We start from the raw sequence: 15,047 nt of genomic DNA, 5'->3' as shown, positions 1-15,047 counted from the left end.
GGTGGGTGGGTGAGAAAGGAACAAACCGGTGTTCTTCTCACCACCCAAGCAAAGCAAATATGAAGTAGCAATGCGGCCAGCGCGAAGTATGGTGTATGCGTTACGGGTTCAAGCTCCGATGTGTGCTGCAGCCGCATATGGCTGGTTGGCTGGCGAGTTCAGGTGAGTTCCGGCGTACGCATGTTACATGCCACCGCAGCGTGCATGTACGTGTTACTTGACATGCATCAATGAATAGCGTGGGATCTGCGGGCTCTTTGGAAGCCGCTGGAGCGCGTGTGAAGTGGTGGCTTGTGCAATGTGTTAACCTACATTACCGCAAGCTCTAATGTGCTACTAACAGCGCAGACAAGGCATATATGACTGTACACATAGAGGTCTCTACTAGTACAGGTGGAATCCTGATAATTCGAATATGGCTTAATTCGAACATACCGCTTAATTAGAAGTTTTTCCAGGACCGATTTCTATCATTACGATTCCCACATAAAAAAATCTGATAATTGGAACCTCGAACTGGATATGTCCGGTTAATTAGAAGTCCCACAGATTCCACATACATAGAAAATGTGTGGGATTTGTGCTGATAATTCGAAGTTAGCAAAGTGTAATTCGAAGTTCACTGTACATTGTACTGGTCAGTTCAGTTTGCATGAGCAGGCTGTGCCGGTCAGTTCAGTATCCGTGAAATATGTGGCTAAGGTCCATAGCGCAACTTCACTGGATACTGGCATAGCTACTGTCGTGGAAATTGAAATCCGATGGGATGACCAGGGCCGACGCCCTTACTGCTTTTAGCGCGTACACGCACTGTACATCACACGTACGCCCCTGAGACTGGACCAGCAGTGCTCGCGGCTGCAAGGCCAGCGCCCCGTGGCCACTGGCCTTTTCAACGGATTTCTATGTCCGCAACGGTAGTAAGCACACATAACGTGACCCCCATTACACCATGAGTGTTTTTTTCATTAATTCATTAAATTATTTCATAAAAGTACGGTATGTTACACCCGGATACTAGTTGTACGTTTCATCAAGAGTCCATAAACAAGAGTATGCAACTGTGATCTCTTTTCTATGGGCCAGATGCGCGGCGCGCTGCCTTCATTACATCATTCAGCTGCAGTCCGCGCACTGCGGAAAATCAAACACCGCACTTTCCCTCTGGTTTGAAATGAACTTTCGTACGGAACTGGAGTTGACGCGCCAGAATTTAGAGATCGCGTAGGTACTGGAACGAATCGAGCAAAAACAGATGGGCTCGTACGAGAAATTGTGAGTTTGAATGCATGCTTTCAGAGGGTGATGATGAAGGCAAGTTACGTAATGAAGGCAGCGCGCCGCGCACTGACCCATAACCACAGTTGCATACTCTTGTTTATGCACTCTTGGTTTCATGCATTATTCATAATACAGTAACGGAAGGCAGGGGATGATGCACTACCTGTTCAACTTACCACTTGGTGATTCGAAAAAGATCATGGCTGTGCTGCTGTCGCTGTTGAAGATGAAGTCAGCCATCTCCCCGCCGCCAGACTTCTTGGCGCTCTCGAAATACAGCTCCAGCGTGTCCCTGTCCATGCTGTCCGTGAAGCCGGACACGATCAGACACGGCTCACCAGTCGTGTGTGCGGCAAAGGGTTCTCCTGGGGATGCCCTGCGCACCGACACTCTCTGTTTGCGAATCACATGAGAAGGACGCTCGCACACCGAGGCAGCCACTATAAAGAATAGCACCCGCACAGTGGATGGTAGGCAAAGAAAAGAAAGCAAGTAGAGAAACAGGATCAGAACATGAACTGGGTGTGGTAGTTGAAGTTTAACCGAAGTCCATTTGCTGATTCACTTGCTCCCAACATTCTCTTGGCACGTGTGTGCACGTGCACGCGCGTGTGCGTGTGTGTATATATCTGTGTGTGTGTGTGTGTATGTGTGTGTGTGTGTGTGTGTGTGTGTGTGTGTGTGTGTGTGTGTGTGTGTGTGTGCGTGCGTGCGTGTAGATAAGTATGCACGTACAACACAGACTGCATGGTGTACAAATAAAAAACAATACTACATGTCATGGGCTGCGCGAGAGTTAGCCAGACTGATCTTTCCACGTCGATAGGAACAGCACTACCGGTACCCACAATCATCAAGGTGCCAGATACAGCTTCTTTATAGTAGTGTTTGTGGGGAGGGGAGAGGTTGATTCATGAAGGTCACACTAAAATAATAGATTCTGCAAGGCTCCAGGCCTTGCTTTTGCTCTGCATCAGCTTGTCGAGCAAGTGCTTTATCGAAAGTGTTAACATAAGCAATGCTGACGGAGGCCCCCTTCATTTGGCTATGCGTGTGGGTAATCGGTAGTAGTTTGGCGAGTGTGAATCACATCAAACAGCAGCTTGCTCACCTGCGGGATCTGTGAACGTAACAAGTGCCTCGGTGCCATCACTGGCCATCTCGACACGTGACACATCTCCTCCACCAGAGCGTTTTTTGTTGTCAAAGTACATCTCCAGATCGTCCTCGTCAACATTCTCTGGTAGAGCACTCACTAATATTGTTGCCGACGGCTCCTCGACTGCAGCTGGCTCTTCTGCTACTAAAATGGCCACCGTCATCTCGACCCCTTTGAATTGGTGCTCACGTTGTGACACACGGGTAGCCGCTGCAAAAGGATAAAGCAAGCCATAATCAACAGAGAGAAGGCAGTGGTCATACAAACAGACCAACCAGACACACGGGAAGCTCAGGGCAGATCACACCACGTCACATCACATCGCAGCAGGGCACGAACGACACGACATTGCACAGCGCAGCACTGACCAAGGCGCAGCACAGCAGTTCAATACACGTGATACCGGCAAAAACCGCCACTGCCACCACGTCAGAAGGCAACACAGCACACATGCGCATGGGAAACATTTCAATCCCGCCACTACTCACTTTCAGCACTTTCAAATTTGACGTGTGCTATGTTGGTGGAGATCTGATGCACCTCAGCTCCACACCCGCCACCTGACTTTCTGGTGCTTTCAAAGTACATCTCAAGTGTTTCTGCATCGGGTAGGTCTTTGCCAGCAGATGAAACAACCACAGTGCATCCAGCATTGCTTGTTTGATTGCCACCACGCGGTGGAGTGGCCATGGCACCAGCATCTTGCAATACAGCACCGCTCGACGCACTGCTGACGCTGGCATAACCCGCTGCTCCAGCCATGGCACCAGTTTCTTGCATTGCAACATGGATGTTGTGCGCTTCACCTACACAGCACAGCAGTGGACATCACACAGACAGCAGCCGGGTCAAAGGTGGCACATTTCACAACAGTTTGATACAATGCGCTACTTTTCAAAGTACATGCATTTTCATATTCGGAGCATAGTGCGCCCCTGCGATTTGGGGCCTGAAAATAGTACATCTAAAGAGTGCACTTTACTCCGGAAAATACGGCAATATAAAGGTACATGTACCTTGAGGGCGAGGCCGTGGGAATCCAATGGTACCATCGTGTCTACCCAGGGTATCCTGCTGTTGACTGACAGGGCCTCTCTGGCCAAGCTGTTGTGGAAAAAACCTGTGTGGCGTGTCCTCTATCTGCTGCATCTGCTGCTTCTGTTGATGTCCAGATGTCATGCTTGCAGTCTGACTGCCGGAGGATCCTTCCGAACGTCCGCCTTGCTCCAAAGCATTGAACTTTGCTGTCCAAGAGTCGACAGCAGCTCGGCCGGCTTGACTGGAGCCAGGCTTCAGACCCGCGGTAGGTTGCTGCATTGCTGGATGGACTGTTGGCGGGTAGTACGGCTCTACCTTGATCTGCATGCCCTTGATAATGTGCGATTTCACACTGACTACACGTTGTGCATCTGCAACAGACCAGCCAGAACGACACCGGAAACGACGGTGAGGACTAAGCAAACAAAAAAGCTATGAATTGGTCAGGCTTGTGTTTTCCGCCATGGGAGTCATTTTTTCTATCATACACTGTTTTAACATCGTCTCCAATAAAGGAATGCAACATACGCGTGCATACAAACATAATGGGCAACCCCTTTGGACAATGGCACACCAAATCCTTTTTTAAAGTTGGTCACGTGTCCCCTGTGCCGAGCATCCGAATGCAGATAGCCGCTACTATAGTTCCAACCTGCCTTCGCTTGATCACTGAAATGGGGATATTCACGGTTCCATTATTTAATTTATTTCTGACGTGACCCGGCTGCTCCACTGAATATCTAACACCACAGTACTGCTGACGCCACTTGCATCGTTTCTCACTCAGTTGTGAACATCTCATCAGAATCATGACGTGCTAGAAAAGAGAACATTTTTTTCATTTCAGGCGTACTCCGTGTACACAGTGACAAGGAGTTCTCCTCTGATGATAACCTGGCAAGCGATTGGCATCAGCACTGACTTGGGAGGTGAGTCGGCCGATGATTTGGCCAGAGTGCACATCGCTGGACATATCCGGGACAATGCCAGTATTGGTTGAAAGTGCAAAACAATCACTGGATTCCGCTGCTGCTTCCTCAAGTTGATGATTTGAGTGCCCTTATGCGGGACATAGCTAACATGAGCAGTAGGCAGCGAACGCAGTACTCCCTGGTGAGCGGAGCAAACCGTGTGCAAATGGGCTTTGGTGTGGGGAATACGATTCAAGTAACGAGTGCAACGTACAGTATGTTGAGGAAGACTGTGTGCCGCAGTGTAAATCTGAAAGCACAGGTGGATTGTGATGGAGAGGAGGACGTGGAGTACCAACTTCTTCGGACGTCTACAGGTGTTAAAGGGGAAGTTAAGGCAAAAATTAAAATTTCACCAGTTGTAGTCTTCGGGGTGCTGAGTCGAATGGTCGTGGTCCGAGGAAGCTGAGACGCTCCCTTCCTACTTGAATCCCAATCGAACTCGCGCACTTCCACCGAAACTGGGTGACTGCGCCCTACTAGATGGGGATTTGTATGCAAAATGTCACTAAAAGCGCCATTTCGTTCTTATAAAAGCACGGATGACCGCGATTGGCCCATATGCTGTAGTCTTTTGGACGCTGAGTCGACTGGTTTTGGTCCAAAAAGGCTGCGATGCAGCGTTCCTCTTTTATTCCCAATCGAACATGGTTGAACAAGCGGTCACGTGCTCCTGCGTACACCAGTCACCTGGTCACCGCGCCTGCAGGGTACAACTTACTACCCTGTTTGACCTTTTTTGGGTGCAGTCCTGTCACTCGAGTTGAACTCGAGTTGAACCTTGGTGTGAAAGTTGTCGCCTGCTGGCGCGGTGACCAGGTGATTTGGGCACCCAGGAGCACGTGACCACTTGTTCAACCATGTTCGATTGGGAATAAAGGAGGAACGCTGCATCGCAGCCTTTTCGGACCAAAACCAGTCGACTCAGCGTCCAAAAGACTACAACATATGGGCCAATCGCGGTCATCCGTGCTTTTATAAGAACGAAATGGCGCTTTTAGTGACATTTTGCATACAAATCCCCATCTAGTAGGGCGCAGTCACCCAGTTTCGGTGGAAGTGCGCGAGTTCGATTGGGATTCAAGTAGGAAGGGAGCGTCGCAGCTTCCTCGGACCAAGACCATTCGACTCAGCACCCCGAAGACTACAACTGATGAAAATTTGATTTTAGGGTATACTTCCCCTTTAACAACTGTAGCTCGTTTAGTACAACATGCTCACATAGGGAAAGTGCAGTACATGTACATGTACAGCTCAATGAAATCCAGTTGCGTTACTCAAGTACGCGCCGGGCCTTGCGCAGCGCCCTAGACGCGTACCCGCGAACACCAGAACACTGTGCTGCGAAATCGTGCGCCTGCAAGGCGCAAACTAATAGGGCTTGAAAGTGATGACGTCAAAACGGCCAGGGAGTAGTAAGTTGACATCAGATTTCTATTTTTGGATCCACTAAGGTGTGACTTCGCTATTGCCTAAGTATGTGGGTGCATAGCAACCCACTCATGTCGCATGCAGGTGTGACTTTTATTTCGCCACCAGTTGTAACCCCGCCCCCAGTAGCCAAATCAGTCAGTTTCACTGGCTACATCACCATGCTGTGGGTACGACGGCTTGAAATGTGCTTGGATCCATACAAAAACTGGATCCAAGTGGATCCAGTTTTTGAATTTTTGAAATTGTTGCTATGCTGTGACGCAGCACTTTCAAGCCCTATTACTTGAGTGACTGGATTTCATTGAGCAGCACTGTATAAGGTCATTGTGAAATAATTACAAAATTTGGCATCTGGACTTCGAGAACAAATCGACCACGTACCGTTTGGATCCTCGAAGGTCACATGGGCTCGACCTTGCCCAGCCATAGTCAAACTCTCAACATCCCCTTGAGCTCCTTGCTTGCTGCTCTGAAAGAAGGCCTCCAGCTCATATTCGTCCACACTTTGCGGCAAGCCACGCACCAAGACGGTCCGGCGCGCTGTCTCTTCATCTAGCGAAGCCATCGCTGCCAATGGCTGGCTGCTCCCTGAGAGCGAGAACGACCATCAAGACAAACAGCGCACGCGAGAGATTTAGGAAGAATATAGCCTCAAACTCCAGCTATACAGCAACATGATAATTTCGTACTTTCGGTCGGGTTTTTTTAGAGGACAGTGGTCATGATCTGATCGTTGCATACAGTCTCCACGGCTAGGGCCGGCCACGGACTGTATCCACGTCCACGCGAAACGCAACCCGTTCCGACTGACAAATTACGCTGCGCGTTGTTCCGAAGATCGAAAGACTTTCGTTCAGCGCTAGCTCGGCGCGTGACTCCGTGAGGCTACGAAACTCAGCTCACTCGCGCGACCACCAGTTTCGACTCACTTGTTCAGTGGCTCATGATTCGCACTGAACCTACTGAACCCGCGCTAGGCTATGCTATTGCTAGCGCCTAGCGATCGTGGAACACCTGGACCTCGATCAGGATCATGCTACATAGCAGACTATGCATGCAATGACTGCAGCTACACCGTAGATCTACCACGAGTCATGCAAGAGCCACGCGCCACTGTCTTCATGCCAAATCATGGTCTTTATGTCTTTGACAAGGGACTCGCGCGCCAGGCAGGAGGGCGCATAGCGAACGATCAAAGGGAATTCCCCGAACTAGACAAGGTGACAGGCTTTCGATTTCGGTACCGCAACTGGTAGTGGTAGTATCTGACCTCTGCCAGCTCTGACTCTAGTCTAGTCTAGGCTCTACTGTGTAGTACTGATGTTATCTAGCTCTACGTCGGGTGAGACATTTACTTTTTTTACCTTCGCCGTTCAACACTAGTTCACTGCATCTGCCACCATGTCCCTGATGATCAGGCATGGTGGTGGCTTGGCACGAGCGAAACTGTTTCCTAAGCTGGTTGTGTGTCTATACCAGGCCTCTATAGGTCTAGCTTTCTCCCTATCCAAGCCAGGCAGCACAGTGAAGTCATCATCAACAGGGAAATGATGTACAGGAAGGAAAGTGTCCCTGGTCCTACCTGGCTCTCTCTCTCTCTCTCTCTCTCTCTCTCTCTCTCTCTCTCTCTCTCTCTCTCTCTCTCTCTCTCTCTCTCTCGCTCTCGCTCTCGCTCTCGCTCTCTCCTCTCTCCTCTCTCTCTCTCTCTCTCTCTCTCTCTCTCTCTCTCTCTCTCTCTCTCTCTCTCTCTCTCTCTCTCTCTCTCTCTCTCTCTCTCTCTCTCTCTCTCTCTCTCCTCTCTCTCTCCTCTCTCTCTCTCTCTATCTATCTCCCTCTCTCTCCCTCTCTCTCTCCTTCTTCCTCCACCATGTCCACGGTGCGTGCTGTGTGCCTTGAACCCGAGGAGATAGTGAATAGTAATCATTGGGTAGCCCGAGTCTATGGGCCAGTACGGATACTTCGAAGTACATCAGACACTCGGGATTGGTTCTGATTCCCTACAAGCAATGCAACACCTACTCCCCTTTGTCTTGTTGTCCAGTGTCATTTCAGTTGTCCTCTTCCCCTGATTATTAGTAGGGCTGTGTTTGCTAGTAAAAAATTTAAAAAATAAAATAAAAAACACCCCCCCCCCCCCCCACATTTATTTGTTCCAAGCACGTGTGGTTCACAGTCATTATCAACCATAGGCATATATGCCCAGTCCCCTTGTTCTACCTACTTTGAAGACTCCAGTTCAAGTAGTCAGTGATCGTCTCATATTCTCATAACCATTCCCGATCTTGGCCTAACGCTTCTTGGATTGTGACTCTGGCCGCTTTGCTTCAGTAAATCTCTGAAAGTAGTTTATTCATGTAGATGTACATGCAGTAAACGATTATACTATCAAGGGCACTGGAATGAGCATGGTGCGACTCTGTGATCGTCAGCAACGATTGGGGCTATGAGCCGAGTATCGGAATGGACATTTGAGTGCTACAGGCACATATACATGTACTGTACAACTACCGGTAACTCTCTTTAGTCAGAGTAATCACGGGACAGAGACGATTCAGACTCAACGATCTTCCATATTGAACATTATGATGTTCGTGTAAAGTCTCTACCATTAGTACCAACCTGGATGAACATTCAAACCACACACAAACACATGCGCGCACACACACACACACACACACACACACACACACACACACACACACACACACACACACACACACACACACACACACAGGCACATCATTCTGGAATATTTTCACCAGCCCAGTCTTTGCATGCCTTGAAGAGTTGGGGATGACACGAGTCGTGTTTGCTTTGCGCGAGGTACATGTACACGCCTCCCTAGTCATTGATTGCAAGCACCAATGAAAATAATTGCCTGAGTCTGAGAGCTCCTTACCATCCCGTTCTAGTTTGCCGTCTACTCCATCCATTGTCGTCGTCTTCTCGGTGGCCGTGTCATTGTAGGGCACCGGTTGGCGTGCGCGCTTTGCTGGTGGTGGAGATGGCCCTCCGCTTGATTGTGGACTGGAATCCACCTGAGCACCGGATGTATTCATCGTCACCGTTCCTGGACTGTAATCCTGATTCTGAGGATCAGGACTGCCTCTACCAGTAACCATGGTAACAATGCTGTCAGGGCCATCGCCTGCTCCTGTGATTGAGTCATCCGACTTTCTCTCAGGTGTTGCTGCCTCGTCCACGCGTTGATGATTGCGACGTTGCGAACGCTGCTTGCGCGCTCTACCTCGCTGTGAAGAGGACGTGCTGCTGGAGGCGCCGTTAGCGAAAGAGCTCATGTCTTTCCCGATCGTCTGTGTACTTTTGTTGACTCCCTACACTAGGTTACAGCCTACAGGTCTGGTTTTGTTGAACGCGTCCGAATGAGTGGAGTTGGTATCCAGCGCCAGTGCGAGGAACAGCGGCAAGCCAATTTGCAAATGCTAGTCGTAGACTAGTTATCAGCGTTGCTGGGTCATCATCACTGCCCACACTGCAGTGGGCCTGAAGTCGCGGTGTGGAAATGAATAGTAAATGTCCTTGGTCCAACTACTTGGTACTGTAGGTCTACTCTGTAGTTGTTTTCAACGTTACGGTTGCCGACAGCCACATAACAGCATTGACAGGCCCACAAAGTCTGAAAACCATGCAGAAGTCGAGTCAGATGTGCTCACATTGTAGTCACTCTCAATGACAGCGATACCGCGTCTTCTACGGTCCACCTGTCCTTCGCCTTCCGTCAGCTTCAAACTCAAAGTACAAACCCAGGGGCGTACATAGGGCGGTTCCCGGGATGCCCGGGAACCAGTAAAATAATTTCGATGTGGGTAGATCTACGGAGAATGTTTTGATCAAGGCCCAGCGTGCATACAGTGCATGCATGCCTAGGCGGCGTAGTCGCCTGCAGTCCGCCTGACCGTCCGAGGACGGTGACAAGGCAAGGTGTAAAACTAAAAGTGCTGCTGAGGCATTTTTGTGACACAGCGTAGATCTACTGAACTAACTATTACTTACTGGGTGCAACGAAGTCTCTACATACAAGTTACAGCGATTCCTCGATCTCAGAGTCATTTCCTTTGCAGTTTGTTTCGACAAAGTTGGTTACGTTTTTGACGACGCTTTCGCTTTGTGGAAAAGAAAAATGAAGAGTCGACATCCAGAGGGCCAGCGCTCTATTCAGAGCTATTTTGAGCAGGAGGCAAAGCGTGTAGCCAGTGACGAAGGTCAAGCGATAGATGAGATTGCGGACGCACCTGACTTCCAAGTGGAGTCTGCAACGAGCAGCACAGAGGACGGAATCGTCGGCGAAGCTGTAGAGCGACCGTTGTTGGAAGCTGCTGGATCATCCAAGACTTACTTCAGTGACATTGGAGTGTGTTGGAAAGGATATTCTGAAAGTGTACCTCCACGGTGGAATCCCTGATTGACTCCGAAATTTGCCATACATGGAAAAGATTTCCGTCATTGACAATCATTGTGCGCCACTAGCTGCACTGAAGGCGAAGGATTTCGTTTCCTGTGCGTGTCCAGACGGGTGGCAAACAGCGCCGCTTTCAACTATCCTGGTTGGAGGAGTTTCCCTGGGTAGTCTTTTGACCGGCGTTCCATGGTGGCTTCTGCTTGCCCTGTGTAATGTTTGCTCCAGGTGATTCAAAGTTTGGGCAGCTTTACCGCAGTCCTCCCGAGAATATAACCCGACTCAAGACTGAGCGTGTGGATGTGCTTCAGCGACTCGTTTCACGGCATAACATGAAATCGTCCTGCTGAACAAAACATCCATAAAAAATGCCTTGGCAAAGTTCAGTCTTTTTGAATCAAATATGCGTAGCAGTGACATTATCCAGCAGTTTATGCAGAAACTCCATCGGATACGTATAAGAGCACTAGCCGTGTGGAATTATGTTGGCTGATCAGTTTGCATGGGAACCACTCCTAGAGGCGAGCGGTGTACGCCCCTGAAACCTAACGAAGAACTCATTACCGATTACCTGATTACTACTACTAGCCGAAGTTTTTACTAGTACCGGTAGTGTACTTATTTGAAAATAGAAAAGTTTCGTCCCGAGAGCGCGCGCGGTATACTCGAAACTCATGCATGAATCATGCATGAGCGTAGATCAATCACCAGTAGATAAGACGAGAGTGTACGTACGTGTAAGGTTTCGATTTGAGGGGACAAAAGGGTTGAACACCCGCCGAACACAAACATTGTCCTCTAGCTCTACTCCCATACAACCCCCGCGCTGCCACATCCAGCCTAGCATGGTCTTCGATGTTGGTCGACCGAAGAGGGAACATTTCACCGGACAGGGTCAGGGGCTCCAGTGCAGGCTCCACACAGACATCGTGGGCTACTTCCCGCAGCAAATTGGCGGTGAGGTCGCGAATCTCATTGTGCCGCATTCCAGGGAAGCCACCAACTGAACACGACAGTGCATGCGTCGTGTCAAACTTCTTGCCGCAGACGCAATGGGTTGGCAGTCGGGGAGGGGTCCAGCCGTATCGTAGGCACAAGGCATCGCGAAATCCCGACTTCGGCATCGTGAACTGAAAGCGGCGAGATGGCCGACACGTGAGCCAACTTGAGGCACCCTTCTCCGCAGCCAGATCCAAGATCCTTTGGTCGTCCAGGCTGAGCTGGTCCCTGAAGGAGGACAGGGCCACAACTTGATCATGGCGTGCGGTCACACGTACATCCAACTTGGCGGCTTTGATGGCAGCAAACACGTCTTCAGTGGATTCCTCCTGCTTCAGTAGCCTCTCCACTAGTGGTTTGGTGATGGAGACAGAGGCGGAGTACTGGCTGGATAAACCGGTGGGTTATTGTACTACTATTATTTTAGTACTCCCTGGTCCGTACCGTACATGGCATAGATTAAAGGGGAAGTAAGTTAAAGGGGAAGTATACCCTAAAATCAAATTTTCACCAGTTGTAGTCTTCGGGGTGCTGAGTCGAATGGTCTTGGTCCGAGGAAGCTGCGACGCTCCCTTCCTACTTGAATCCCAATCGAACTCGCGCACTTCCACCGAAACTGGGTGACTGCGCCCTACTAGATGGGGATTTGTATGCAAAATCTCACTAAAAGCGCCATTTCGTTCTTATAAAAGCACGGATGACCGCGATTGGCCCATATGTTGTAGTCTTTTGGACGCTGAGTCGACTGGTTTTGGTCCGAAAAGGCTGCGATGCAGCGTTCCTCCTTTATTCCCAATCGAACATGGTTGAACACGCGGTCACGTGCTCCTGGGTGCCCAAATCACCTGGTCACCGCGCCAGCAGGCGACAACTTTCACACCAAGGTTCAACTCGAGTTCAACTCGAGTGACAGGAGTGCACCCAAAAAAGGTCAAACAGGCTAGTAAGTTGTACCCTGCAGGCACGGTGACCAGGTGACTGGTGTACGCAGGAGCACGTGACCGCTTCTTCAACCATGTTCGATTGGGAATAAAGGAGGAACGCTACATCGCAGCCTTTTCGGACCAAAACCAGTCGACTCAGCGTCCAAAAGACTACAACATATGGGCCAATCGCGGTCATCCGTGCTTTTATAAGAACGAAATGGCGCTTTTAGTGAGATTTTGCATACAAATCCCCATCTAGTAGGGCGCAGTCACCCAGTTTCGGTGGAAGTGCGTGAGTTCGATTGGGATTCAAGTAGGAAGGGAGCGTCTCAGCTTCCTCGGACCAAGACCATTCGACTCAGCACCCCGAAGACTACAACTGGTGAAAATTTGATTTTAGGGTATACTTCCCCTTTAAGGCAAAAATTAAAATTTCACCAGTTGTAGTCTTCGGGGTGCTGAGTCGAATGGTCTTGGTCCGAGGAAGCTGAGACGCTCCCTTCCTACTTGAATCCCAATCGAACTCGCGCACTTCCACCGAAACTGGGTGACTGCGCCCTACTAGATGGGGATTTGTATGCAAAATGTCACTAAAAGCGCCATTTCGTTCTTATAAAAGCACGGATGACCGCGATTGGCTCATATGTTGTAGTCTTTTGGACGCTGAGTCGACTGGTTTTGGTCCGAAAAGGCTGCGATGCAGCGTTCCTCCTTTATTCCCAATCGAACATGGTTGAACAAGCGGTCACGTGCTCCTGGGTGCCCAAATCACCTGGTCACCACGCCAGCAGGTGACAACTTTCACACCAAGGTTCAACTCGAGTTCAACTCGAGTGACAGGACTGCACCCAAAAAAGGTCAAACAGGCTAGCAAGTTGTACCCTGCAGGCACGGTGACCAGCTGACTCGTGTACGCAGGAGCACGTGACCGCTTCTTCAACCATGTTCGATTGGGAATAAAGGCGGAACGCCGCATCGCAGCCTTTTCGGACCAAAACCAGTCGACTCGGCGTCCAAAAGACTACAACATATGGGCCAATCGCGGTCATCCGTGCTTTTATAAGAACGAAATGGCGCTTTTAGTGACATTTTGCATACAAGTCCCCATCTACATGTAGTAGGGCGCAGTCACCCAGTTTCGGTGGAAGTGCGCGAGTTCGATTGGGATTCAAGTAGGAAGGGAGCGTCTCAGCTTCCTCGGACCACGACCATTCGACTCAGCACCCCGAAGACTACAACTGGTGAAATTTTAATTTTTGCCTTAACTTCCCCTTTAAACATCACATATAGATTATAATACATGTCAAACTGTTCGTCACTTCGGTAGGCCTTGACAGATTATGCTAGCATAAGTTTTCGCATAATTCCTACCAAAATCGAATAATCGCATAATTCGAGGCAAATTGCATCCGAATCGCATCAAATTGGAAAAATCCGCCTGTTCGCATCAAATTCCATACAGTTGTATTGTCATGTGCAAGCAAGAGAGGTTATGCGATAACGTCAAATCCGCCATATATTGGAGCCAGTTGGGGTGGCAAAATGCCGAAAGCGGGTACAGAAACCCCTTATATAGAAGAATTTGGAGTGGCAAACGTACTATATGACGTGTATCGCATAACCTCTTAGGCCGTCACCACACCACGTTCTCCGACTCCCGTTTACGTCTACGTCTATGGTGAAAAACCCAAAACGGGTGGTCGTGTCATCAGACAGGCACAGTTCTTGACGCGTACACGCAGTCAGGTTTTTGGAGAAATTTGAACCCACGTACATCGAAGTACAGGGTCGCTCGGAAAAAGGCTGGGGGAGATACGCACGTTCATACAAAAAGTCGTATACCCCCCCCCCCCCCCCCCCCCCTCTCCATACCATGTCTACGTCTCCCGTTTTGTACCATGGTGTGATGACAGCCTAAGCCTAAGGCTGTCATCACACCATGGTACAAAGCGCTGCGTCTACGTCCACGTAAGGAGTTTTTGGTCGGTTGTCATGATGATCCGTATACGGGGTGAAAACGGGAGCAGAGGAAACGGGAGACGTAGACGTGGTATGGAGAGGGGGGGGGAGGTATACGACTTTTTGTATGAACGTGCGTATCTCCCCCAGCCTTTTTCCGAGTGACCCTGTACTTCAATGTACGTGGGTTCAAATTTCTCCAAAAACCTGACTGCGTGTACGCGTCAAGAACTGTGCCTGTCTGATGACACGACCACCCTTTTTGGTTTTTCACCATAGACGTAGATGTAAACGGAAGTCGGAGAACGTGGCGTGATGACGGCCTTATATACCCCCCCCCCCCCCCCCCCCCCCCGGGGGTTATATACTCTTGGTACAAGTACAATGTAGATGCACCAGGAAGTCGTAGGTTTACGACTCCCTTGATAACATTTCCAGTCACCACAACAAACAGTGACGGTCGTAGCTAGGTCGGACGGTGCGTTGACCCCGTTGAACTTTTGCTACTACAGTACAACGCCTCTACTAAAAAAGCCCCTGTTATTTTGCACAGAACCATATGTGAGCATAATGCGGCATAAGGCCATGGTAAAAAAATAAAGTTGGTTCTCAGGTCATGAGCCTGTGAAAATCGGTGCGAGCGAGCGATTTTTTTATTTTATTTCCCCCAATTTTTTTATTTCCAAAGATAGGGTCACACATATGTACGTCACACGTTCATATAATTATTTTTTTATTCAGGCCAGGGAGTAGAAAAATACCTGTATTTTACTACTCCCTGATTCATGCCTTTCGTATTGACCGTTTTCATGCGCGCATATGCATGCATAGAAATAAAAAAAATCGTCGGTGCGCCACCAAAA

At 49.4% G+C, this 15,047-nt stretch overlaps 1 protein-coding gene across 2 annotated transcripts in view; it reads right to left on the bottom strand.

Moving 5' to 3' along the window:
* The window catches only part of LOC135815202 (protein mono-ADP-ribosyltransferase PARP14-like), a 33,843-nt gene extending 24,201 nt beyond the window's left edge, over positions 1-9,642 (bottom strand). The window contains exons 1-6 of one of the 2 annotated variants that reach the window (XM_065328464.1): positions 8,783-9,642; positions 6,265-6,471; positions 3,457-3,849; positions 2,929-3,246; positions 2,393-2,650; positions 1,458-1,721 (exon numbers count right to left, since the gene is read on the bottom strand). In XM_065328464.1, the coding sequence (XP_065184536.1) occupies positions 1,458-1,721; positions 2,393-2,650; positions 2,929-3,246; positions 3,457-3,849; positions 6,265-6,471; positions 8,783-9,182 (1,840 nt within the window). In that variant the 5' untranslated portion in view covers positions 9,183-9,642. Of the gene's footprint in view, positions 1-1,457; positions 1,722-2,392; positions 2,651-2,928; positions 3,247-3,456; positions 3,850-6,264; positions 6,472-6,572; positions 6,825-8,782 lie in introns of those variants that run through there. The other variant, XM_065328465.1, reaches the window with a different exon arrangement.
* Positions 9,643-15,047: the final 5,405 nt, after the last annotated feature.

This window comes from Sycon ciliatum, chromosome 4 (assembly GCF_964019385.1).
Source record: "Sycon ciliatum chromosome 4, ocSycCili1.1, whole genome shotgun sequence".
Lineage (NCBI taxonomy): Eukaryota > Metazoa > Porifera > Calcarea > Leucosolenida > Sycettidae > Sycon > Sycon ciliatum.
Note: the sequence above shows the minus strand (reverse complement) of the source record. Positions and strands in the feature narration are given on the sequence as shown.